Raw genomic sequence first — 25938 nt, 5'->3', positions numbered from 1 at the left:
GCACTTCCCTGATCACTCCTAGTTGTAGGGGCTGCAGGAACATGCTGGCTGCTTCCAGGAACTGTACTGAGCCTGCCTTACCCTGTTGTGCTGCCGAATGAACTCTTAACAGCCCATCTGATTGGGCATTTCAGTCAAAAAACCAGAGGCTTGGCAACCCTAGTTCAGAAAGTACATTGATAGGGCCATTCTATGCATCGTGCTGGAGAGACTAGCCACATGACCACAGATCCTTCTATCAAATCTTTCTGGCTCCTCATGTTTTGTTTTGAGTATTTTTTATTTCAGTCTTTTAATGGGAATTTATGCTTACAAAAAGGCAGTAGAAACACTGAAAACCAAAGACTTCTGTTCACTCAACAGGCACAGCACGAGCAGGGGAAATGGTATCTTTCTCACAAAAAACACTTCAAGATCCAGGGGACACCATAAGTCTCCAAGCCCATTCAATCCTTAACATCTCTTGCAAAGGATGCCAGCAACAGGGCAAACTGGTGAGAGTGGTAGTGGTAGTTTTCTTGATGTGGACAGCTCTCCAAACTGAGATCACCCATCCCATTAAAAGATAAAGCCTCTGCACAACTGCATGAGATGGTACTATTTGCTACCACGCATCAAATTAAATAGCATTTAAACCAGACAACGCAAATATTCTTCCCAGCCACTACTACTTTTGCAAACTGTTTTATTTTAGTTTAGTTTTTAACTGCTCCAAAAGCCAAGGGGATATTTGCTAACTGAACATTGTAGCTAGGAGAAAACAACTGACAAATTGGAGCCTCTTGCATGGAGCACAAAAACTTCCAGTTTCCTTATACAACTTTAACAGATATATACTTACAGTATAGCACATTGTAATTGTTATTCAGATTACTGGGTCTCACAATTTAGTTGGGAAATTTTTGAAACCCCTTTTTGCTCTTTTGGGTTTAAAAATACAATGCTTACATATTCTATATGTAAAATGTATATGCTGATGTACCTGATGATAGGGAATGCCTATCCTTCCTATGACAACATTTATGGCTCTATTAGATGGTAAATAAAGACTCATTAATGCAAGCCAGTTCGCACTAGTGTTTCTGATTCCTAGAGGTCACAGGCCTAATTCTCTGCTATTGTCATTTGTCAAGACTGCACTCAAACCAGTCGAGTAGAGCAATACTACTCACATTTCAAACCTGAGTATAGGGACAATATTGAGAAATAGTTTCTCACTTTAAACCATTGGTTCTGAAGCACTCTCAGTGTAATACATTTTCTCATTTGATCCCTACTTTCTTCTGAAATCAGATAGGTTAACTAAAGTTTCAAAGAAGGCAGAGGAGATAGAAGGAAAAAGGTCAAGAGGAGAAAGTTATGCTGATAGTCATTCAAATGTTAAAACACAGTGTCTAGTAAATTAATTATCTGACTAAACTATCACCACTATATAAAATAAATAATCACCAAATAAATTATCACCACTATATAAAACAATGAAGTGCCTGCTCTTCTGAAGAGAAAAGACCACATTACCTTTACTGTTGTACAGCTGCTTGACCAGCCACTGACAGACACAACAGCAGAACAAGTGGTAGCAAAATTAGGTGACAAAGTAGTGCTGTCTACCACTATATTTAAAAAGGGGGGGGGGGGCGCGATCTATAAAAGTAGTAAGGAGAGGGCAAATTAAGAGCTTTGGAATATGAAAACAGCTCTCCCTTCTCCACATTGTTTACATTCTCTTTAAGAGAGACAGAGGCAGGAGACAAACAAAAGCCACAAATAACTGCATGATTCACACCAAAAGGCAGTGGGCAGGGTCAGTTACAATGGGTGAGACAATCAAAGAATCAGCAGTATGGGGTGATGTGACATGTTAGCAAGAGAAGGGAGGAGAAACAGAAACCCAGTCACCTAAGGCAGCTTCCAAAACATAACATAGCCCCCCCCCCCACCCCGCACTAAAAGTTTACCACTTCAATGGCTGTCAATGCTAAATCTGAGACTGAACAGCCTAGAGACAAAAGAGAGAAAGAAGACTGCATTATGTACCCTGAAGAAAGATGTCTCTTTTGCACTGTTATTTGCCACTTGTTATTTGTGTTGCTCGCTTTTTTGCATCTCCCCGTTTCAAGCACAGATTTCAAATCTTCAAGTACAGGCAGTCCCCGGGTTATGTACAAGATAGGGACTGTAGGTTTGTTCTTAAGTTGAATTTGTAAGTAAGTCGGAACTGGTACATATTGTAGGGGAAACTCTAGCCAAACATTTCTCCAGAGCTCAGTTTTACTCTCCCACACCTCACTTCCCTCGGTCCTTTATTCTTAAGCTGAGGTGTCTGCTGAGAAAAGCCGCTCCGCGTCTCCCTGGTCTGCTGGGGGGGGGGGGGTGCTAGCTTCGCGTCTCCCTGGTCTGCTGGGGGGGGCAGCTAGTGCGGGGTTGCCTCACCCCGTTTGTAAGTAGGGATCCGATGTAAGTCGGATCCATGTAACCCGGGGACTGCCTGTATATCAAATTTACCAAAACTTGACCTTTACCAAACAATGTTTCTTTCTACAAATGCTTAAAAATCCAGGAACTGGAAATAACACTAATCCAAAATCTTGGTTGTATTATTGTGCAGGTAAGAAGAAACCCAGTTTGATGGAATAATGTGGACATACGAGTTATGGAGCAATATTTTGCAAACTGCCAGGGATAGCTAATAAGACTCCATAATACTGAAAAACATGGATTCACATTTGTTAGTGAAATGAAATATATAGGACCTAATAAAATGTCCACTTAAGCCAGTGGAATGACTCCCACTGACTTCAATAAGATTGGATCAGACCCATTAAAAATGAATCTTATTCTGGTAACCTGAAAAATATTAACTGCTAAAGTACTGTTACCCACAAGCTTAGTTAGCAGATCAGTAAAACTTTTCCAACACACTGCTTGATCAATAAGCAAAAAAAATTATATCCCTTCATAATTCATGTTTCACAATAGCACCATCCATCAAAACCTCTAACTGTATTTCTCCTTACACCTTTAAGTAGCAACTTATACAGTCAGGTATTACAAATCAGATGCTTAACACATATGCTTTTCCTTCCTTGATAATATTTCTGTAAGCACCCTCGCTAATATCTTTGGAATACATTTTTACTAAAGTACTGCCTAACAACGAGCAGAGAAAATGAAACTCAAAACATCAGTAGACAATAATGAGAGGATTACTTCACTACCACTTCCTTTATCCTTAAATGTTCCATTTACTTATCTCCTCCACTATCCAAATACTTTGTAAGTATTTACATGGGGAACAAATATTGAGTAATGCGTTCTTCAATCTAACAGATAAAAATATAACACAATCCAACGGACGAAAGTTGAAGCTAGACAAATACAGACTGGAAATAAAGCATAAATGTTGGAAGGAGGGGATAATTAACTATTGGAACAACATACCAAGGATCATGGTGGATTCTCATTGTTGACCATTTTTAAATCAAGACTGGATGTTTTTCGCAAAAAAATAAAAAATAATCCGCTCCAAGAATTATTATGGGGAAGTTCTATGCTTGTTCTACAAGAGATCAGACTAGTTCATCTCCTGTATAACAATGGTCCCTTCTGGCCTTGGAATCTATGAATCTAGAAACCTTTACTTAGTCATTATTTTCCAATACGTATTAATCTGTCTGTAACTAGGCTCACATGAGTTTTACTATCTGGCACTAGAGAGTGAACACAGAGCAACCCAGAGTAAAATTAGTTCTCTCAGAACAAGCTTTACTATTTAAAAGTAAAAAGTACTCAAATGTTTTGGCCATTTTAAGTAATTCTTGCCCTTCCTGTGGAATGTCCATAATAAGTCGCCCATTCTAACCTCTTACAGTTAAAACCAGATATAGCTCCATGACTCGTCTGGTGACAGCTAATATAGCAAAACAGCAGACACTCCCAACATTTGAACTCTAAGATTGTGGAAAAAAAATCCACAGAAGGTATTCATAGACATGGAGAAACGAGAGATGAAAAAAAGCCTACTAGATTATTCAATTCTTCAGACATTGCAGCTCTTTTAAAGGAGACATTAGGAATTCTCAGAATACAGAGAATGAGAGCCTAGAAAAGAGCTAGGGATTTAGCCATTAAATTTATCCAAATGCCTGTTGTGTTCAAAATGTTACGCCTGGCCAAATTAGTGACCTTGCAGCAGCACAGCTATATCAATACAGCTGCACCATTATCAGATTGCTTGCGTAGCTGCTTTGTGGAGACAGCAGAGAGCTCTCCCATCAACCAAACCACTTCCATGACAGAGGAAAGCTTCTCCTGCTACATAGGGCTGTGCACACTGCCGCTTATGCTAGTGAAATTTGTGTCACTCAGACTGATTTTTTCCTACTCCCCAAACAACATAACTTTTGCCAGTGTAAGTGGGTGTGTAGATATGGCCTTAAATTTTAGAAGAATTTGTTGGGAAGCGCTTCTGATACATTGGACCAACCTAAGAGGGGATCTATAAGATAACGTAACTTAGATCCCCTGACCTTTAGACTGACTCCTACAACTCCATATCTCTTGCCTAGCTGAGTGTAAAGAGGATCTATTTGGCTAGAAGAAAAAGGTGCTTTTTAAAAAAACACTGAGTAGAGGTCATGATTTATAACATACCCCAATACTGCCACAATTTAACACGGCCGTAGTCATGTCTGCCAATTGCATCAATCACGAGCAGCTAAAAGCTAGGCGAAAAGTGTTAACATCCTAGATCTAGCCTACAGAAAAAATTGAGGTTTGTTAATTCTCAACATCTTCTCACCTGCTTTTCCTCATCCAGATGATGTACCTTTTGTTAAACCACAAGCTAGCACAGTTGCAATGGTGGAAAACTGTATCTATTCTACATGTTAATCCAAAACACCCCTTCTATTAGCGACACCATTTTTCTAGTCAAAACAGGCAGAGAGTACAAACGAATTCTAGACGAGTTTGTCTAAATTCAGAGAGGACTAATGCTACCTTACTCATTGCCTTCAAATAAGGCCCAGGAAAATTAATCTTCCTCTTCATTACAAAACACCAACAGTAATGATAAGGAAATATTTCCAAATACGGAATACAAATTGAATATTGGAGTTCTGTTACACTTAAGGATTTCCTGCTATTCAACTAAGTAAAGCAGCAGGAACCTCCTGAAAACAACAGCCTATGATTTACTGCTACTCTACTTTCAATGAGCAGCAAGTAGGAGGACTGACAAATGCAAATTCATTTCCCCAACAGGAAAACATACTGGGCGGGTAAAAGAAAGCTATGTACAAAAAAGTTTAATCTGTCATCCAGCACAAGTAGTAAATAAACATTTAACTGAACACATCAACATTTGTTCTGGTTAGTGGTGGAGAGAACAGTTATCTAAAAAGTTAGAAAAACTAAACTATCAATAAAACCACTTCAGTTCCTGAACATTTAACAACGTGTACACAATACAATTATAGTCTCTATATTCCACTATCTAGAGCCATTCTCTTTATTCCAATGGTAATAGAACAATTTTGAGACACTATGTACCCAATATAGAGACAAAGCTTTATTGTTCTGCTCAAACCTTAACAAGCTCAGCCTCTTCACAGCTTTTCTCTTGACAAACTATTTTCAAAAGAAAGTATTTGTTCTTTGGTAGTGCCCTCATCTAAAGATTTCAAATGCTTTGCAAATATTAATTAATACTGCTGTAAGATAGGTAAGATATTATTATCCCCATTCTAGAAAGAAGGAACCTGGGAATGTGATGTCAATGCTGCACCGCCAGGAATAAAAGGAGGGCTGCCATGATAGGGACTGGAGTGGAATTAAAGGTCCTGATTTTCAGAAGTTCTGAGCCTCCATATTTCAAACCCATTATAATAGGAGCGATATAGTCTCAGGAAAATCAGCTTGATGGCATCCTGACTTCCAGTCTGGCTGTGTCAACGTGCCTCTCTCAAGGGTTACTCTAAAATTTGAAACAATTTAATTTTGTTTCACAGTTTCATTATGGTTGGCAAAGAATAAAAATTAAGCAGTGCTAGAAGATAAGTATGTGACACTGCACATTTCACACACTACCCTAGCTTACTATATTTTTTTCCTTGTCATAGGACTCATCTTGGACTCAACTTGATGTACAAAATACAAGGTGGTTGTACTCTTAGAAAGGTTTTAAAATAGTGAATTACTCCATAGTAGCCAAAAACACTTAAGCATGTGCTTACCCTTATGCTGGTGCTTAGGTCTAATCTTATCCAGCAAAACACTATGTTAAGCCCCACTGAATTCACTGATGAAGCATGTGCATAATGTTCCATTTTGCCACAAAAACTGGGCCATGAAATAATGAAGAACAAGGCAAGATCAACTATTCAGGGGCTTTTCACAATGCTACACTGTCTTTTCTAATTAAATTATTGCTCTTCTCGTTCTAGGGAAAGTGACACTTACTTGTTTTTGAAGGAGAATCTTAAAAAGAACGAACTACCTCTCACCATGAATATGTTGTGGAAATGTAACAAAATATTGTTTCCCCCACATATGATCTGAGCCATTGATACCATTATTGTGAAAAGACAAAGTGTGGGGTTGCTACACACAAGATTGTAAAAATAATAGTAAAATTACGACCTGTGGCTTCCATACACCATTAAAGTCCTTTTACCACTGGAATTCCATTCTGCCCATGATCCAATAGAGTCCAAGTCTACTGATCTTCAGGGCATGCTGCAAAGATCATCCTAGGGCTATGCCTACACTGCCCTCTCTTGTACAAAAAAATAGGCAAATGAGGCAAAGGGTGGATATCACCGCGCCTCATTTCCATAATTAATGAGGCTCCCTCCATTTTTGCACAAGAGGCTTTTGCGCAAGAGCCGTTCTTCCGGGGGGGAGGGGGGAAGGGAAGGGAAGAGGAAGAATGGCTCCTGCATGAGAGGGAGTTTTTGCACAAAAAGGAGCCATGTAGACAGCTCCTTTTTGCGCAAAGGCCTCTTGTGCAAAAATGGACCCTCATAAGTTATGCAAATGAGGTGCGGCGATATTCCACACTTTGCCTCATTTCTTTTTTTTTTTTTTTGCACAAGAGGGGGCAGTGTAGATATAGCCTAGTTTAGGGAGGCAAGAGCATAAGGACCACTGGAACAACAGATATGCAAATATAACAAATAAGCATGGTAATGTAGGCTAGCAAAAGAGGAGCTCTGAAGGAGAAGCAGAATTGAAACTGGATGAGCTGCTGTGGTTGTTGTTATACAGATGGTCAGAACTGATGACCTAATGGTCATTTCTGGCTTTTAAGATTTATGAATCCAAATAGAACTAAGCTGCTGGGAGCTGGTTGAAGTTCCACTGCTGACAGATTATGATTTTTGGAGCAGGAGCCAGTTGTTAGTGCATAAAGCAGAAGCAGGAGCTTAGAGCTTGCTGGATAGATGAAACATGGAGTACACACAAGTGCTTGAAGGTGCCTTCCAAGTGCCTGGACCTGTGGAGGTGGATGTGGTGGGTAGAGCTCCTCCCTGTTGCTTCACATACAGCTGGATTCAGCCCCCTGATACCACAGAAGGAAGAAGAAAGATTATTTCACAGAGAGTGTGTCTAGACTACCTAGTTTTGTCGACAAAAGTGGACTTTTGTCGACAAAACTATACCAGCGTCTACACTACCGCTGAGTTCTGTCGACATAATGTCGACAGAACTCAGCAGTTTTGTCGACGCTGGTAAACCTCATTTTACGAGGCATAACACCTTCTGTCAACAGAACTCTGTCGACAGAAGGTGTTATTGCCTGTAACATTGCGTCCAGACTACGGAGTTCTGTCGACAAAGCAGCTGGCTTTGTCGACAGAACTCAATGTGTCTGGACGCTCTTTGTCGACGGAAGTTTTGTCGACAGTATCTGTCGACAAAACTTCCGTCGACAAAACGCGGTAGTCTAGACGTACCCGAAGGGACCATGAGACTAGCAGTAAGGTCCCTAAAGCAATAAAAGCAACAGCAAAGGGAAAACATTTCCAATCTGCTGTAGTATCTGGTTAACTGTACAGTATAAAAGCAAGGGCAATATTAGTCTAATTTTGCACTCTGACTGACAACAGCACTGTAGCTATGTTCACCATCACAAGCAAAGACATTCTTCAACAAGTTGTCACAGGCTCAGAAAGGTGAATGGACTCAAATTTTATTTTCAGATCTGTTTCAGAGAGTCTACAGGCATCTCTAGCAAGGTTTGCTTTTAATCTTTGATCTCTCCAATGCTTGGGCGGCGAGAAATCTTATTATATTCTGTATAGCTTCTTATACTGCTCTCATCACTGTAGTATCTGAGCACATTAAGTAACATCACCAACCACTTGTCACACATTTGTCCTCTCGTCCTTCCCCCAGGGAGAGAAGTGTGTGCAGCGGTTTTGTTTTGATTTTTTTAAATACATTTACGGACACATACATTGCTATATTGGAGCGGACGGGTCGAAAAAATTGCCTTGAACTAAAGCAAGGCTATGTCTACACTATAAGAGTTATCAGAACAAGGCTGCAGCAATGCTACCATAATACAGATGCTTCCTACATTGATGGAAATGGTTTTTCCATCAGCACAGTTAACAGACTTATCTGAGTGGGTAGCCATGTTGATGGAAACATTCTTCCATCAATCTAGCTAGGTGTGTAATGAGGGTTAGTTCTAAATAATACAGTGCTTGAGGCATGAATTTTGTCATGGCCTTGAACAATATAGCTATCTCTATCTAATTTTAAGTGTACACTTGGTCTTAGACTGGAAGATGCTAAGGTTTGGGATGGGTCTGTTTCTGTGGGACTTCAGTCCATAGTCTTTGGCTTGCCCTTGAGACAGCTCAGTCAAATGGATGGCATTTTCCTTTAAATTAATCTCACATTCGATATTTCTGCTAATGTGTTTCCCAGTGAAATGACTGCCGCATGCTGAGGTGTGGACAAGAGCCTTAGCCACCATCTTGGTACATAAAAAATGAGGGAAAAGGAGCAGAAGGTGGTTGCTTAATTCCAAGCTCTAGGTGCTCTGCAACAGTTAAAAATACAAATACAATTAAAATGTGAAGTTCAAATAATGTGAACATGCTGCCCAATGAACCAGTCGGATTGAAAATAATCATCCCCAATAACCTCCCCGATAACACCATCCTTGCCACCATGGATGTAGAAGCTCTATACACCAACATCCCACATGAAGACGGATTACAAGCAATTAGAAACACTATCCCAGAGGACACCACTGCCAATCTGATAGCAGACCTATGTAACTTTGTTCTCACCCACAATTATTTCCTTTTTGAGAACGATTTATACCGCCAGATCAGCGGCACAGCCATGGGCACACGCATGGCCCCACAGTATACTAATATCTTTATGGCTGACCTAGAACAAAGTTTCCTCAACCCCCGTCCCCTTTTACCCCTTTTCTACTTACGCTACATCGATGACATCTTTATGATCTGGACGCATGGCCAAGAATCACTGGAGACATTCCACAGAGATTTTAACAACCTACACCCCGCCATCAATCTCAGCCTGGACCATTCTACACGAGAGATCCATTTCCTGGACACCACAGTACAAATCAGCAATGGAAAATTAGACACCACTCTCTACAGAAAACCCACTGACTCATACAGTTACCTACATGCCTCCAGCTCCCATCCAGAACACACCATATGATCCATAGTCTATAGCCAAGCCTTTCGATACAACCACATCTGCTCTAATCCCACTGACAAAGACCAGAAACTTCAGGATCTCTACCAAGCATTTATAAACCTCAACTACCCACCCGGAGAAATAAAAAAGCAAATTGAAAGAGCCAGCCGAATACCAAAAGCCAACTACTTCCAAGACAGACCCAAGAAAACCAACAATAGAACACCACTTGTCATCACCTACAGCCCCCAACTTAAACCTGTCCAACACATTATCAATAAACTACAGCCTATACTGGGACAGGATACTAAACTCCGAGAGGCTCTGGGAGACAGACCCATAGTCTCTTATAGACAACCACCTAAACTCCAGATGATTCTTACCAACCACCACAGGACATACCACACTAATACCAACCCTGGTACCTTCCCTTGCAACAAACCTCGTTGCCACATATTTGTCCACATATTCACTCTGATGATACTATTATTGGACCTAACCAAGTGAGTTATAAGATCAAGAACACATATTCCTGCGCATCCAGAAATATAATTATGCTATAATTTATCCTATGCTGAATAAAGAACAAGACAAAAAACCCAAAGATAGTAAGACATTTGGTGAAAAAATAGTAAGTGAACATAGGCCGCAAGGTTGGATTCTGAATCTAGATATCAGGCATGTTCACATCTGGGATCATGGCTCAGCCCACTGTAGAAATGGGACTTATTGCCAAACTCTTCTAGAATAGAATTGCTGTTCAGGGTTTACCCACAGATAAGCTAGATGAAACCGTGATATTGACATAGGGCAGAAGCCTCCACCGTGCACTCAGGTTTGACATGTCTTACGTTTTGATCTTGGTAGTCTCATCAAACAAACCAGTGTTCGCTAATAAGCTTGTCACTAATGCAAGCAATGCTGGGAAGAATATACATTTTACTTATGACGACGGCAAGAGCCACTCCCAAGGGCCTTCTTCAGCTCTTCTTATGCATTTGCTTCATCCTGGCAAATTTCCCATTGACATTAATAGCATATTTACTTGTAAAGGTAGTGCGGAAAGTCATCCACTAGCTATCAAAGTTGGACAATCCGTACAGCAAAAATAAAAACGTTCTTGGATCCTGACTGCAGATCCTAGCATTTAAGAAACAACTAAAAAGTAAGCCATGCTTCAGCTTCATATTATGCCTATACAAAGAGAAACATTCTGTGGTTAAGACAGAGGAAATAATATTAAGTAACTTAGATTTGGGTTCTACTTTCACTTATGTCACGGATTTCCTGTTTGACTTTAGGCAAAATACTTGTGGGGTGCCTCTGTTTCCCCATGTTTGGAATAGGTAGAGAAATGATATTCCTAACAGAAAAAATTATGAGGAATCATTAAGGAATTCATTTTAAAAGGTCTCTTAAAATAATGTATAGTATTTCAATTGGCTGGATAAGACTTATTTTTATCTTAGGTGGATGTTTTATCTTGGGTTGAATGTTTTAGCCCATATCTGCAAAAGGACCTAATTGGCAAATGCACCAAATCTGACTGCAGTTGCTGGACGCTATTATTTGTATGCCTATTCCATCAAAGTCATCTTTGTATATGTTGGGGCATATCTGTATTTTATTGGTAGAACGAGATAAGCAATTATGACACTGAAAAATGTGCATTACGTAAGTGCCTTGAGCATGGAACGAACACATACTCTGGCTTCATATAGTGAAATAAAGAAAAGATTACGAAAGGAAAAGAACTATTCCAAATATTAACAATTTAATGCAAGTGACCAGTTAGCTTTGGCAATAACATTTCCCGTTACTGTTACATTTTCCCTTGGCTAAAAGCAAAATGTTGCCACCAGGAGTTCAGTTAAATATATCTAACTGAATGTCTCTTTAATCAACATTTCATACTCTTATTCACAAGCCAACAATTAGGCTACGTCTACACTGGCCCCTTTTCCGGAAGGGGCATGGTAATTTTTGAGATCATAATAGGGAAATCCGCGGGGGATTTAAATATCCCCCGCGGCATTTAAATAAAAGTGTCCGCCGCTTTTTTCCGGCTTTTAGAAAAGCCGGAAAAGAGCGTCTACACTGGCCAGATCCTCCGGAAAAAAAGCCCTTTTCCGGAGGATCTCTTATTCCTACTGGCCAGATCCTCCGGAAAAGGGCTTTTTTCCGGAGGATCTGGCCAGTGTAGACGCTCTTTTCCAGCTTTTCTAAAAGCCGGAAAAAAGCGGCAGACATTTTTATTTAAATGCCGCGGGGGATATTTAAATCCCCCGCGGATTTCCCTATTACGATATCAAAAATTACCATGCCCCTTCCGGAAAAGGGGCCAGTGTAGACGAGCCCTTAGTGTTAGATATTTTTAATCAGATCTTTTAAAATAATGCTAAATACGTGACACCTAGATATTTTCCAAATTTCCTTGTAGAGACATATGTACAACTATATCACAAATATAGTGTGCTGTATTTTTAAACTGGTGAGCCAGCATGAGCATTTTTATTTTCCATCACAGAATAGAGCTTGCCCCATTTTCCCTTCCTGCATTATGACTTAACAAGCCACATTATCAAACAGACTACATTAAGACTGATAGTGTGGAGCTGTTCCAAAATCAGAGTCAAGCTGTATAAATTATGATTATTCTTAGAGGATTTATTAAAAAAAAAAAAAAAAAAAAAAAAAAAGAGTGCTTGAATTATAACTTTTACTACAAACTATTTTAAAAGGATCAGAAAAGTGATTGCATGAACATGATGCTTATTTACTCAGCAGATAAGCTCTGTATTTGTATTCAGAGTCTAATCTGCTTAGTCTAGTGCCAAAGATTTTTTTTTAATTTAATTTGTACCATCTTCATCCTTAGACATCAACACAGCTATAGGAAAGGGAGTTGGATTTTATTCTAACTCATGCACTCTCAGCAGTGGTGGAACAAATTATATTCTGAAAGCCTTTGAACAAAACTGAAAACCATGTATGACAGAAACCACTTGAAGTCAAGGGGTACTGCCACACCCCCAACACCCTCAGAATAATGAATTAAGACCATCTGTAGTGCTATAAAGGCAAAGAGGAAGCTGCTGTGGTGGCAGCAACCTAGAGCAAGGGTGTGTCCTCACCCTTCTCAGCTTGTTGAAAGTTGCAAAGGTCTCTCCGGTGGTTGTTGACAAGAATTCTGAGTTGCTTTATTCTTGTTTTGAATATTCTTTGCATTAAAGTCAGAAAAATACCTGAACTGACCCGGTTTGGGAGTTACTCGGCTGCAGATGTTTCATTTCTTCAGAGTCATTCATCCAAAGATCTCAAAGCACCTTGCAAAAATTTCAGAGGGGTAGCCGAGTTAGTCTGTAACAGGAAAAACTTAAAATACAGCAAGTAGTCTAGTAGCACCTTAGAGACTAACAATACATGCAGATGGTATTGTGAGATTTTGTGGGCACAACCCACTTCTTCAGATGACTTCCAACACTCCCGTCATTTGAAAAAGTGGGTTGTGCCCACAAAAGCTCACAATACCATCTGCATGTGTTGTTAGTCTTTAAGGTGCTACTAGATTACTTGTTATTTTTGCAAAAATAACTATCAGTGCCATACGGCACATCTCTCTATGGGTGGATCAGTAGTATTATCAACATTTCACTCCTCAGGAAACAGATCTTGAGAGGGCTAAATCCTGTAGTCAAACAGGTGTAAATTAGGGTAGGATTTGGTTAGAGACACCTGCATCACACAGTATGTCTATAGCAGAGCTGAGACTAGAACCTAGATCTGCTAATTCACACTCCTCTGACTTCATGGTATAATGTCAATACTTGACAAATATAGAGTCCAAAGCATTTCACATTGGAAGATAAAGCTTTCTAGTCTCATTTAATAGATGAGGAAACTGAGATAAAGGAAAATTAAGTTAACTAAACTCATGGTGTAAGTCCAGTTTTCAAGGCCCAATCTTTAGTATTCTTTCCACGTATTTATGTTTTGTATACAGTGCCACGGCCTGAGAGCCAGGCTGCTCACCATAGTCACATGGCCATGCTTTGTCTAAGTCATTATGCATACGTACAACACAGAGAGCCTATTTTAAATCTTGGTACAAAGAAAGGAAAAGTTTCATTTAATCTTTAAAAACCATGAAGCAAAATGTGTAATTTATCAAAACTACATACTCAGAAAGAAAGGGTTGAGAAACTGAATCTTTATAATCCCGGATGCCACCAGCTGCTCACAGCTAAGAACTGAAATAAGGTCAATATTTGAGCCTTCGGGAGAGGCAAACTATTTCTCTGGCAACACATCCACGTTCTCAAAAGGAAACACATTTGAAAGTGAAGTTTGTGCATGCATTAAAAGAAACAAAACTAAGTGTCTATGGTCGTTCATATGATTTAGCATTCAAAACAGAAAGATAGAATAAAGCTCTATACAGTTTAAATAAGAGGAGACTGAAAAAAAAAATCAAGAGTTTAAATGAAGACTGAGCCAAATTCTTCACCAATGAAAGTGCATTAATTCCAGAGGAGTTCCATCTGCTTCTACCACTCTCTTGGGCTCAGACGTTTTAGCAGCTGCTATTATGCAGCAGATTCTCATGCTCTTCCAGAGACAGTTAAAAACATTCCAACTACATCATGAACCACATACAGTCACTGAATTAACAAGATTTTGTTTGAAATGCAGTGATATTTTATCAAGATAATGCCAACTCATTTATCTTAACTGAAACATCAATGGAAACCGTGTTCAAAACCATTTTGGGGCAGCAGCAAAGCATGCACATACAGGCAGTCCCCGGGTTACATACAAGATAGGGACTGTAGGTTTGTTCTTAAGTTTAATTTGTATGTAAGTCGGAACTGGTACATATTGTAGGGGAAACTCTAGCCAAACATTTCTCCAGAGCTCAGTTTTAATCTCCCACACCTCACTTCCCTCAGTCCTATATTCTCAAGCTGAGGTGTCTGCTGAGAAAAGCCGCTCTGCGTCTCCCTGGTCTGCTGGGGAGGGGGGGGGGGGCGCTAGCTTCGCATCTCCCTGGTCTGCTGGGGGGAAGCAGCTAGTGCGGGGTTGCCTCACCCCATTTGTAAGTAGGGATCCGATGTAAGTCGGATCCATGTAACCCAGGGACTGCCTGTACTCAGCACAGAACAGCAGTGACTTCACAGTGGCCTTGCATTCACTGGCTTTCTTCCTGGAAATGTTTAGTCCAAAACTCACATCAAACAGTTAAATGACTATTTTTAACTTGTACTTCACTTTAGGATATTGGGTAATTTAAATTTAAGAGGAACCAGATGGTGGCAGATTCAGAACCTGAATGTACAGGTCATGTAATAAAATCAGACTATTTCTCTTCATTCCCCACTGACTGAAACAGACCTTGGTTGTTAGAAATTCAGCTAAATTCCAGGTACTACAAGTACAATTTGGGTCAATGATGGTGGAACTTGATCACTGGTAAAACTAACATGAACATTCTTTGGCTGAAATGACAAAAGCCTAATAGCACAAATAATCTTAGTACAGTTAGCTTTGCTAAGCAGATAGAAATATACTGAGGATAGCAGAGAGAATTAGTGTCCTATGAGGAAGGTTTCAGTCCTTTTGAATTTTGGGTGCTTAGTGAACTGCTCCCAAAATAGGAGATTTAATCATGGCTATGAAATTTGCTACAGCAAAAAAACAGCCTGAGGATCTGAAAGCACAAATATGCCTTTTTTTTTAACATTAGAAATAAATTTAAAAGTTATGTTTTAACATGTTCCTTTTAAGGCTCTCTTTAGATTTCATACACAAACAAAAAAGATCATTTGACTCCTTTGTATATCATCTTTTAAAAGCATGATCAAAATGCAGATTATTATTTCCTTTTTAAAAATACTCTTTTTTCCAATCCTGTTCCCACTAAAGGATTTGGGGATTCCACTGAGAATTTTGGCATAGATTTTAACATGAGCAAGACTTGGCCATATATTAACAGACCAGACTTTTTTCTGGAAAGCAGCTGTTCTCTTTGAGTAACTAACCTGACCCATATAGAACTTTTGGAGATTTTAAAAACAGTAATAGTATTTCTTTTTTTCCTCCCAAGTGTTTTTTAAATACTTCTACTTCTTCAGTAAATATTCATTTAGGGCAGGGGTGGAGAACCCTTTTTGGGCCAGGGGCTGCTGACCCATAGAAGAAAAAAAAAATCAGTCAGGGGCCGCACACAAGTGAGAAGCAAAAAACAAAAACCAAACATTCACAGATGAGGCTAGCAACTGAGAGAGAGAAAGGCACTCCCCACATTCCCCTCATACACCAGAACTGAAGGGGTCCCAAGCTAGCAGATTGTGTGCGCTCCAGCCCTGTGGCAGGGGGGCTGGCATGCCAGCATGGGCTCCCCAATGCTGGGAAGTAGGGAGCCTGGAGCCTCAGGGGCCAGATCCAAGCAAGCCGGGGGCCACATCCAGCCCCCGGGCCTTGGGTTCCCCAACCCAGATTTAGGGCTTGTCTATGCTACTGCTTAAGCCAACATAAATTATGTCAATGGAGATGTGAAATAGCCACCCCTCAAGAGTACAAATTACACTGATCTAAGTGCTGTGCACACCAGTGCTAAATTAGGGGAAGATGTTCTCCCACCAAAATAGATTCTGCCTCTTGTTAAGGTGGACTAATTGTGTCAATGGGAGAGCACTCTCATGTTGGCACAGTACATCTTCATTGGAGGTATCAGAATGTAATTATACAATTTTCCCTTTAAATAATATTGTCTAGCTAAGTTTTGCATCATATACTGAAATAGGATTCTGAGGGGGAGGGGGGGGGAAAAAAATCACACACAGATTTCCTGAACCTTTCCTGCTCTTCTATGTATAGACACAAGGGAGAATACCCCAGGAAAAACACTGGCAGGTGCAGAAGTTAGTTGGTCATGTGCAAAATAACACTTCATATGTATATGGAAAGTCTACTTATTGTAAATGACTTCATCTTGTAAATCAGATGCTTTGTTGACAAGATGATCACCACCCTTGAATACAAGGAAGCTGCACCCAAAGAACAAATTTAATCATTCCAGACAGAAGTCAGACCTTCCATCCAAGACAAATATGGAATATAATCTGCACTGCACTGAATGTGGTTTATTAGTTTGCAATATCTGGAAATCATTTACTTTACCATTAGAAGTGTTACTTAACCAACGCTTTTGCAGTAAAACCCAGCTCTGATGCCTTGGAAGCAAAGGGCAAGGGGAAAAAAAGCACTTAGATTTTCCTTAGTCACTGCAAAATCTCATCCAGCACACTTCAGCTGTGGACAAGGCAGATATAGATGCACTGTAGCTCCCTCCTCCAGTATATTTTGAATACTCCACATAAAGGTACAGTACTTTGTCATCATTCATTGTCCAGCAGCAGTTTTTTAAGGTGACATTTTAGAAGTCTATGGCTAGACTACTTTTCACAAAAAAGCAATTAGATTATGGAGACAAGAAAACATTGTGCTTTTTGGACTAAAGCAGTGGTGCCCAAACTTTTCCCCACGTTCCCCTGACCGACAATGGAATGTGTCCATGCCTCTGTGCACGCACACCCTCCCAATCAGGAATGGAGTTGCAGCTGAGCTGATAGCCGAGCCTGGTGCTAGGAGCTGGGCCAGAAGCAGAGCCAGCACAGCCCTCTATGCTCCATGGCCCCAGTTTGGGGACCACTGGACTAATGTCCTTACCCCAACTCTGTTTGGTGATCCCTTAGCTGGCTGGCAGGCAGGCAGGCAAAAAAAAAAAAAAAAAAAATCAGCAGGAATCAGGGAGGTTAGGCTAATGTACTGCAAGCAAGTAACTAAAAATGTGGCAGGTGTCCAGTGTAGGTACTTGTTAGAGAAGAGACATTATTATTATTTAAAAATGAACTGGAAGGGGGCTAAGAGGAAAGCATTCCCTAAGTAAGCTGCGGAAGAAGTGGTTCAGAGCTCCTAACATCTCTGGTACAACTGGGAGCTGAAGCCTGCTCCTCTTCCAGCTGCTTTACCTCATATGAGGGAAAGGCAGTTAGGTTCCAGGCTGGCAGGGTCCAAGTTGAGAAGAGAGGGCTGCTGTCAGCCCTCTCCCAATAAGTGGAAACGACTGAGGCAGTAATGATGGCCTTCGCTATATGATTTATTGATGAGTATTTCCAGATGAAACAAAATACAGGACTATGTAGCACTTTAAAGACTAACAAGATGGTTTATTAGATGATGAGCTTTCGTGGGCCAGACCCACTTCCTCAGATCAAATAAACCATCAAAGCTCATCATCTAATAAACCATCTTGTTAGTCTTTAAAGTGCTACATAGTCCTGTATTTTGTTTCAGCTACACCAGACTAACACGGCTACATCTCTATCACTATTTCCAGATAGTTTAAGTCAGGGTGCGGCCCCAGCCTTGCCTGGATATGGCCCCTGAGACTTAGGACTCCCCTCCCAGCCCGCTCCTGCACTTGTCCTCCACCCAGACCCCACAATCCAAGCCTCCTTCCTTGCAACCCGCTCCCTTTCATACACTGAACCCCTCGTTTTGACCCCACCCCAGAGCCTAGGGGTGAGCCACAAAATCCACGAGCCTGGTGTATGAGGAAAGCATGGGTCAGTGAGATGCTTTTCTTTTTTGGTTTGCTTCTCCTTCTCACTTTTGCACAGCTCCTGACTGATTTTTCTATGAGTCAGTGGCCCACGACCCAAAAAAAAAGTTCCCCACCCTCGTTTAAGTGAATAAAGTTATGGCCTATTTAAACCCCATTCATGGTCTCCTGTAATTTTCTGGCCAGAAGAAAGACATTCTCAAGCATGTAGAAGATACACCATCAGGTCAAATGTAACCCAACATATCATTGTAAGTCTTCCAGGAAATGTTTGAAAAGAAAGAAAAGAAATTAAGAGTTCCAATGGAAACTTAAAAATAAAGCAAAATAAAATATTTTCTTGCAATGTAAACAAAGCTATTTTCTTTCTCTGCCAGATCTGACAAAAGTAAACAGTATAAATCATGAAAAATAAATTAGATTTTTAAAATCTTATATGCATTCAAAACATCACTTTTTAAAATTACTATAAACTGGCTAATTATGCAAGCTATCTCTGACTCTCCAAAATTAATAAAATCCTTTCAATCAGCTAGTCAAGAATGGTTATACTGTCATGAGATTAAATGGAACCTAATTATTTTTAAAACTGAAAATGTTTGAATACATGTGATTGTATCCCACTCTCTTCAGCTATGTCTGCATAGTGGCATTATTCCGAAATAACTGTGCATCTACACTGCCAGCCTTTATTTAGGAATAATCTCAAGCTGGAGGACTTCTTACTCTGACTCCTGTAACCCTGGTTTCAAGAGGAGTAATGAAAGTAGAAGGAAAAGTATTCTTCCTTCAGCTTCATGCTGTGAAGACAGCATCAAAAGCAAAACTAAGCTATTTCGACATAAACTACGCAATTGATGTAGCTCAGTTTGCGTAGTTTATTCCTACTTCAGCTCTGCTGTGTAGATGTACCCCTCCTTGGCAATCACTGGTATCCTTTTGAGGCCCACACTCTGTGAAGACTTATGACAATACACATTAACTTTACACCATCTGAATAGGGCCACCAAGTGTAAAAAACTTCCATGTTTATCAAAACTAAAAAACAACAGAAAGGCAACCTGAAATAAAGAGGAAATTGGTAGAAACAAATTTTTATATAAACAAGCCAAGTCCATTGTAGATGATTAATTCCCAATGAAACTAAGTCACATGGTTAAAGTTAAACAAGTGTTTGCAAGACAGTAGGCTGGCTGTAAGCTCTCAGGATAGGAACTGAGTCTCTGAATGTGTTTTAACAGCACCTAACACAAAGTGGCTTGATCCCATAGTACAAAACAATAAATCAAGGAATAGTGTTTATACCAAACTCCTCATTGTGATATCTGAACAACTTAATCGGAGTAGTAACAGATCTTGGGTAAAATCCTGCTCTTATCTGAAGTTAGTTGAAGTGTTGCCATTAAACTTAATTGGGTCTACAATTTCACCCCATTTGTAGAACTTATGCTGAAGCTATGGAAGATTCACATGCAAAGGATTTAAGGGATCAAACCGATTAGTAGGTGAGGATATTATAATCCTAAATTGGACAGCTCCATCCCCCGTATTTATTCATACAAACTTTTGAAAAATACAAGTCAATTTTTAATCCCATTAATTCTGTTTTCCTATACAGTGGTTATTATATAAGAACAAAAGAACAGTCATAGTGGATCAGACCAATGGGCAATCTAGCCCAGCATCCTGTCTGACAGTGGCCTGAAGGGAATGAAGAGAACAAGACAGTTTTGAGTGATTTATTCTGACCATAACACTTAGCCTTGAATAAGCCTTAAAACTAGTTCTAAACAGCTGTTTGCCATTTTAATTTTTTTTTAGTGTACCTGAATGTATGAGAGATTCCCTCTCCTCCTCACAAACACATGCACAAAGCAGATTTACTCGGGTTTTTTATAAATTTATCAGAAACCAAGAGCCATACCTGGATGAATTTCAAGTGATGAAAGGAACAAATTATTTTAAGCACAAAGGGGAAGCTTAATTTAGCAAGGAGAAAGTTTCTTTAGAGACAAGAAAACTTTCAATTTACAGAAATGAAATACGACAGGTCAATCATGAGGAACGTTGTGCCAGTTGTTCAGTCAGAACATTCTACCACCACAGCTGGGCAACCAAGGGCAAAGAAAACCTTGCTATAAAAGTGTACGTGCAGGACGTTGCAAAAGGGTGAAGCTAGTGATGAAAATTCCTTCTTCCCTTCCCCTGTTAACTTCTCTTAACAGTGTGAATGCAGCTGAACACACGTTGCTTTCTAGGACACGCAGCTGCTCTGCGAGAAAAGACACCAGTCCTAGGAAATAATTCCTTCAGAGTGTATTTGCTAAACAAACATCTGCAAACTAAGAGTCACAACTGCATTAAAGGGTAGCTTGTGTCAACAGTTGGCCATCACATGTCTTAGTAACAGCCAACTCTTTCAATGCTGTCTGCTTGTTCAGTATCCAGTAGAAAAGCTCATTTTCATCTTAAAAATCTCTGACTTTTCTGTGCAAGAGTTCGATGCTGAGCAAATTACATTTTCAGAGCAGAACCACCATTCATACACAGACTTTGTTTTCTCTCTTCCACAACTATGGCTGATAAAAATGTGTGTTATATGCACACACGTCACCACCTTGTAACTGAGTTCACTTACTCTTCTTTCCTGCATCACCAAGCTCTAAATAACACCACACACAAGTTGCAGAGCCTAGCAGTGCAACTCGTTGGCCTTTAACCTCAAGAAATGGTGACTACCTCAAAAAATACAGTTGGGTTAATGTTACCCAAAGAGTTATGAATGAAAACAGTGTATGTTACTGTCACACCACATACTAAAACTAAATCAAATTTTTAGGTGGACCAGACAATACTTTCACGATTGGACCGATGTTGGGCTCAAGTTGCACTAACCCCGATCAGATTCTAGTGAGTCAGACGGGCTGGGATTGGGTTTCACAACTGTTTTATTTTTAAGGAGCTGTTGCATTGTGAGATGAGTCTCCCTCTTTCTCTCCCATCCCAGTCACAAAAACCTCAGAGGAAGATTTCAACTTGGGATCCACCACATTCACCTGACTACTATAGCTGGGGCATTTCCTCCTTCCAATACCCTTCCAGAGTGTCTTAGAAAGAGAGTGTGCAGCAAGAAGTCTTAAATCCAGTGGTCAGTCCTGTCTTCTTTCCTTTGGAGCTAGAGGGGGAAGAGTTCAGTGCTGGTTGTGTAACTCCCTTTAAGGAATGTTCAGGTTACTCAGGCAAGAACCAGACTTGCTAGGAGATACTAGGCATACCTGTGCCTTCCCCTCATGTCATCTCCAAGGGCGTGTCTAAACTACATGGCTCTGTTGACGGAGCCATGTAGATTTGTTTGTTTGGCAAAGGGAAATGAAGCCGCGATTTAAATAATAAACAGCTGATCAGCTGTTTGTTGGCTCAGCACTCTAGTCTGGACACTCCCCTGCCAACATGAAAACCCTTTATCAAACTCCCAGTAAACCTCATCCCACGAGGAGGTCGATAAAGGGCTTCCAGGTGGGCGCGGGAGCATCCAGACTAGCGCACTGAGCCAACAAACAGCTGATCAGCTATTTGTCGGCTCAGCGCGGCAGCCATTTAAGTTTAAATGAAGCCGCGATTATTTAAATTGCGGCTTCATTTCCCTTTGCCATCAGTCTAATCTATATGGCTCCATCGATGGAGCCATGTAGTTTAGACACACCCCAAGTGCCTAAGTACCATACATAGCTATCAGGGAAAGTGGAGTAACTGTGGCAGTAAGTGGGCCTTTTCATGGCAGCATATGCTCTTTCCCTCTGTAGGCAGTGGGGTAAGGTTTAGTGAGTTAATACTGGTAACGTGCTTGGAGAATGAGTGTGCCAAGTAACAGTAGTGTTACCTGGTAATTGACTCAAGCTGTTAGCAACAACATTAAGTTCAGCTCCATTCATTTCCTAAAAATCGGATGTTATCTGGCTGAACTGCATATGAGTTAACACAAACTAAAAAGTGAAATCTGTAGGATTGGTTAACCGCTGGAGCTAGGGACAGGAGCAGCTCCTGCCAGGGTGCCCCGCAGGCAGAGGCTGCTCTGGCCGGGATGCCAAAGCAGCCCCTGCCTGTGGAGCAACTTGGCCAGCCAGAGCAGCCCCTTCCAGGGTACCCCACAGGCAGGGGCTGCTCCAGTGTCCCAGATGGTGTAGGTCCTGCCTGAGCCCGGGATGGAGCAGCCCTGCCTGTAGCAGAGAATGGCAGGATTTCCAGCCCAGCAGTGGGCGGGGGGGGGGGGGGGGGGAGGGGGGCGGGGCTGCCCCTGCTCACCCCTTTTAATCAGTTAACCCATTAAACAATATGGCTAATTGGTTAAAGAATTAGCCAGTTAAATGAGATTTTACATCCCTGAGATGTATACCCCTCTCCTTGTCAAGTGTACTGTGTTATACAGGTGTAGGAATTGATTTTTCCCAGAACTTCAGCTTATGCCTTGAACCAGAAGATTTAATCACCCTCACTGTTATTTTACTTTGCACAGCTAATACAGTTTTTAATAGTGATGCAGTTATCAATCCCTTTTAAAAATCTTGCCATAGTGCATCTTAAAGAACTTAACTTCTGTTAGTTATTTATCAACCTCGTATTTTTATAGTACTGCAATACAATTACTGTTGAAGGCACATCTTTTCTAAATATAGTTGTACATTAAAATGAGTAAGTAACGAGAGAAGATTTTAAGTGATTTTGTGTATGTTTGACGTATGTCAACTATCATTACCCTAAGATACACAAAACCTCTTCTGGGGGGGATAAAAATCAAATAATTTACCATATCATTACAGCGCACTCTTTATGTTGATGAATACTGTATTTAAAGAAGGAACTCTTGCCCCTCCCCCCCAATCATTTACAGGCTTATCATACTTCTGTCATCATACAGTTTCAGAAGTTTGTCAACCAGCTTCATATTTAAATAACCTCTCTCAATTTTAGAGAGAACAGAGCATGGCCAACATTCACCACTAAGATAGATAGTAAAATGTCTAAGCACTTGTGTTATTGCTCTAAATAAAAACTGTCACACATTGTACTTCTGGAATGGAGAGGAGGCAACAATTTAACATTTCTGCTTATTGTGAGAGGCGCATCATAGAGTATGCACAGCAAATCAAAGCAATATTTTTAATGTGATATACACTCCAAAACAAGATTTATCTACAGTCAGGCAATTTGAAAACCTGCAGTCTACACCAAAACAAGGTATTTAAAACAAAAGACAAAGAACAATGGACAGCAAGCATCTGAAATATACTGTTCTAACCCAAAGGTTAATTTATTTAAGATTTTTTAAAACAAGATTTACAGCATGTACAAGACTCTTCTTACTTCTGCATGCATTTTAACTTTGATCCTAATCAATGCTACTTTAGTTCAGTTAAAAATACAAACCAAGCAAGAAGCAAAGCTGCCACGCTACAGGCCTGATCCAAAACCCACTGAAGTCAAGCAAGAGGTTCCCACTAACTTCAATGGGTTGTTGATCTGGCCATATAAACCGGTTCTCTCTTTTTTTTAAAATGGTTCAGCCTTAGGGATTCATCTGGCACTTCAGAACAGGACAGGATATTCCTAAACCAAAAATCTGTTTACCCTTCAGCCTTTCGGGGAGTATCTGTCACCAATCTGGATGAATTTTAAAGGCAGGATTTTAAAGCTTGTCACACTACTGAAAAAGGAGTTCTGCTGTAAAAGTCTTTCATTTAAAAACTGTCCTTCAACTCAAGCGCTGGAGACTCTAACTAGCCTCAGGATTTCGGGCACGGGGAGGTGGGAGGGGGAAGAACACGAAGAACAAACCTGCCAAGTTGAAAGCTGAAGTCTAGAGCAGGGAGAACCCCTTAGTGAGAAGGTTGAGCAGCTCTCCCTCTGGCGGGGATGACTTTTTGAGGTGGCTGATTCGGTAAGATTTAAAACCTCACTCGACACTTTTTTTTTTTTTTTTTTTTTTTTAAAGAGAGAAATCTCAGCTCATTCAATGGACTGCACAGCCGGGCCGCTCCTTCCCAGAGAAAGACCCTGCCCGCAGGGAGACACCTCACCTCCCCGCGTGTATCTATTACCCCTCACGCAGAGGCCCCCGGGCCCCACAGGCTGCGGCCCCGCGGCAGGGGAGAGAGGCCAGGCCAGGCTTTGTTCCTCTCCAGAGCGGATCCCTCTCGTCCTGTCCCCTCGCGGGGGGGGGGGGGGGGTCTCGCTCCAGCAGCCGCGCGCCGCGACACCCTCCTGGCGGGGAATGAAGGTGGCTGCGAGCGCTGCCTCGCGCCGGTGGGGGCTGTGTGTGTGCGCGCGCCGGGGGGGGGGGGGGGGGTACGTGCAGTCCCCAATGCAGGATCCATCGCGCTGCACCCAGCCAGGCAGAGGCGCCTTCCCCCGGCCGGAGCTGCAGGGCCCGTCCCCGGGCAGAGACCAGGGCGCCCCGCAGCACTCACCTCCCTGCGCCTGGCCGCCGGCTGCCGCGTCCCCGCACTGCCCGCTGCAGCCCCGCTCCGCGCGCGCCCTTCCCTCCCCTGGGCCGCTCATGCAGGCAGGGGGGAGGGCGGCCGCAGCGGGAGGGCGCTGAGCGGAGGGATGTTTACTAGCCAGCTCTCGCGAGAGCTCGGGGCGCCGGCGGAGCGGGGAGGCGATTGGCTGGCGGAGCGGGGAGGCGAGGGCGGCCTGTGACAGCCCCGTGCGCACTGAAGTCCTCGCCGCTCTCCTGCCGCGCGCGCTGCGCCTCTCCCGCCCGCCCCCTCTCCCGCGTGCAGCGAGACCAGCTGCTGCCGCGCCCCCGGCGCTGCTCCCCTGGCAGGACGGCGCGCGCCCGGCCGGGCTGGCTGCAGCCCAGCGCCCTGTCCCGAGGCGGCGCCGGGGGCTCGCCCGCCTGTGTCTCCGGCCGCCCCCTCTCTGAACGTCCCGTGCGCCAGCCCCCTCCGCCCGTGTCATTCATCCTCGCTCCACTGGCCGCCGAAGGGCTACGGTGCTGCTCCGCACCCGCCCCGGATCTGGCCCGCGTTTCTGCTGCGTTCAGACAACCCAAGCACCGGTGTTTGGGGGGGTGGTTTTTAAGCCGCACTTCTTGATGAACCCCGCAAACTGCCCAACGCAGGACTGGGAAATGCAGAGAGGTCTCAAAATAGGGGCGCGTAGGTCAGGCGTTGGGTTCTTTAAAATAATACATGCCCCTTATACAGTTGTACCTTAGGTTTAATGGACCAAATGTTGTGGTCTTCAAACCCTTTACCTTCATTAAGATCCTGTACACTTTCATTGCTCATCCATGAGGATTTATTTAATTGGCCCAGTTAGAGTAACCAAATAGTTAATATGAAAAATCAGGGCGGGGGGAGGGTGGGGGATAACAAGCCGCGATGTAAGGCAAAGCCCCAAATAGCCTGTCCCGATAAAATCAGGACAGTCACAAAAATATGGTCACCCCAATCCATTTCAACTGTCACCGTTTCATTTATTTGATTATTAACGTAGCGAGAGGAATGTGCTACCTGCACTTCAAGGTATTGTTCATGTCCCAGAGATCCTACAGTCCAAGCTGATCTGCATGGGCAGAGTAACTGAGTTCAACAATCTCTGATTGATCATAGGGATAAATCTAT

The 25938-nt window shown here is 41.9% G+C and overlaps 1 protein-coding gene across 3 annotated transcripts in view; it reads right to left on the bottom strand.

Moving 5' to 3' along the window:
- The window catches only part of STK38L (serine/threonine kinase 38 like), a 61471-nt gene extending 36461 nt beyond the window's left edge, over positions 1-25010 (bottom strand). Inside the window, exon 1 of one of the 3 annotated variants that reach the window (XM_075899022.1) lies at positions 24778-25010. In XM_075899022.1, coding sequence (XP_075755137.1) covers positions 24778-24868 — 91 coding nt within the window. In that variant the 5' untranslated portion in view covers positions 24869-25010. Of the gene's footprint in view, positions 1-1518; positions 1943-24145; positions 24424-24777 lie in introns of those variants that run through there. The other 2 variants (XM_014575773.3, XM_014575772.3) reach the window with 2 other exon arrangements.
- Positions 25011-25938: the final 928 nt, after the last annotated feature.

Source organism: Pelodiscus sinensis, chromosome 1, assembly GCF_049634645.1.
Source record: "Pelodiscus sinensis isolate JC-2024 chromosome 1, ASM4963464v1, whole genome shotgun sequence".
Taxonomy (NCBI): domain Eukaryota; kingdom Metazoa; phylum Chordata; order Testudines; family Trionychidae; genus Pelodiscus; species Pelodiscus sinensis.
The sequence above is the reverse complement of the archived record's forward strand: the minus strand, read 5'-3'. Positions and strand labels throughout refer to the sequence as shown.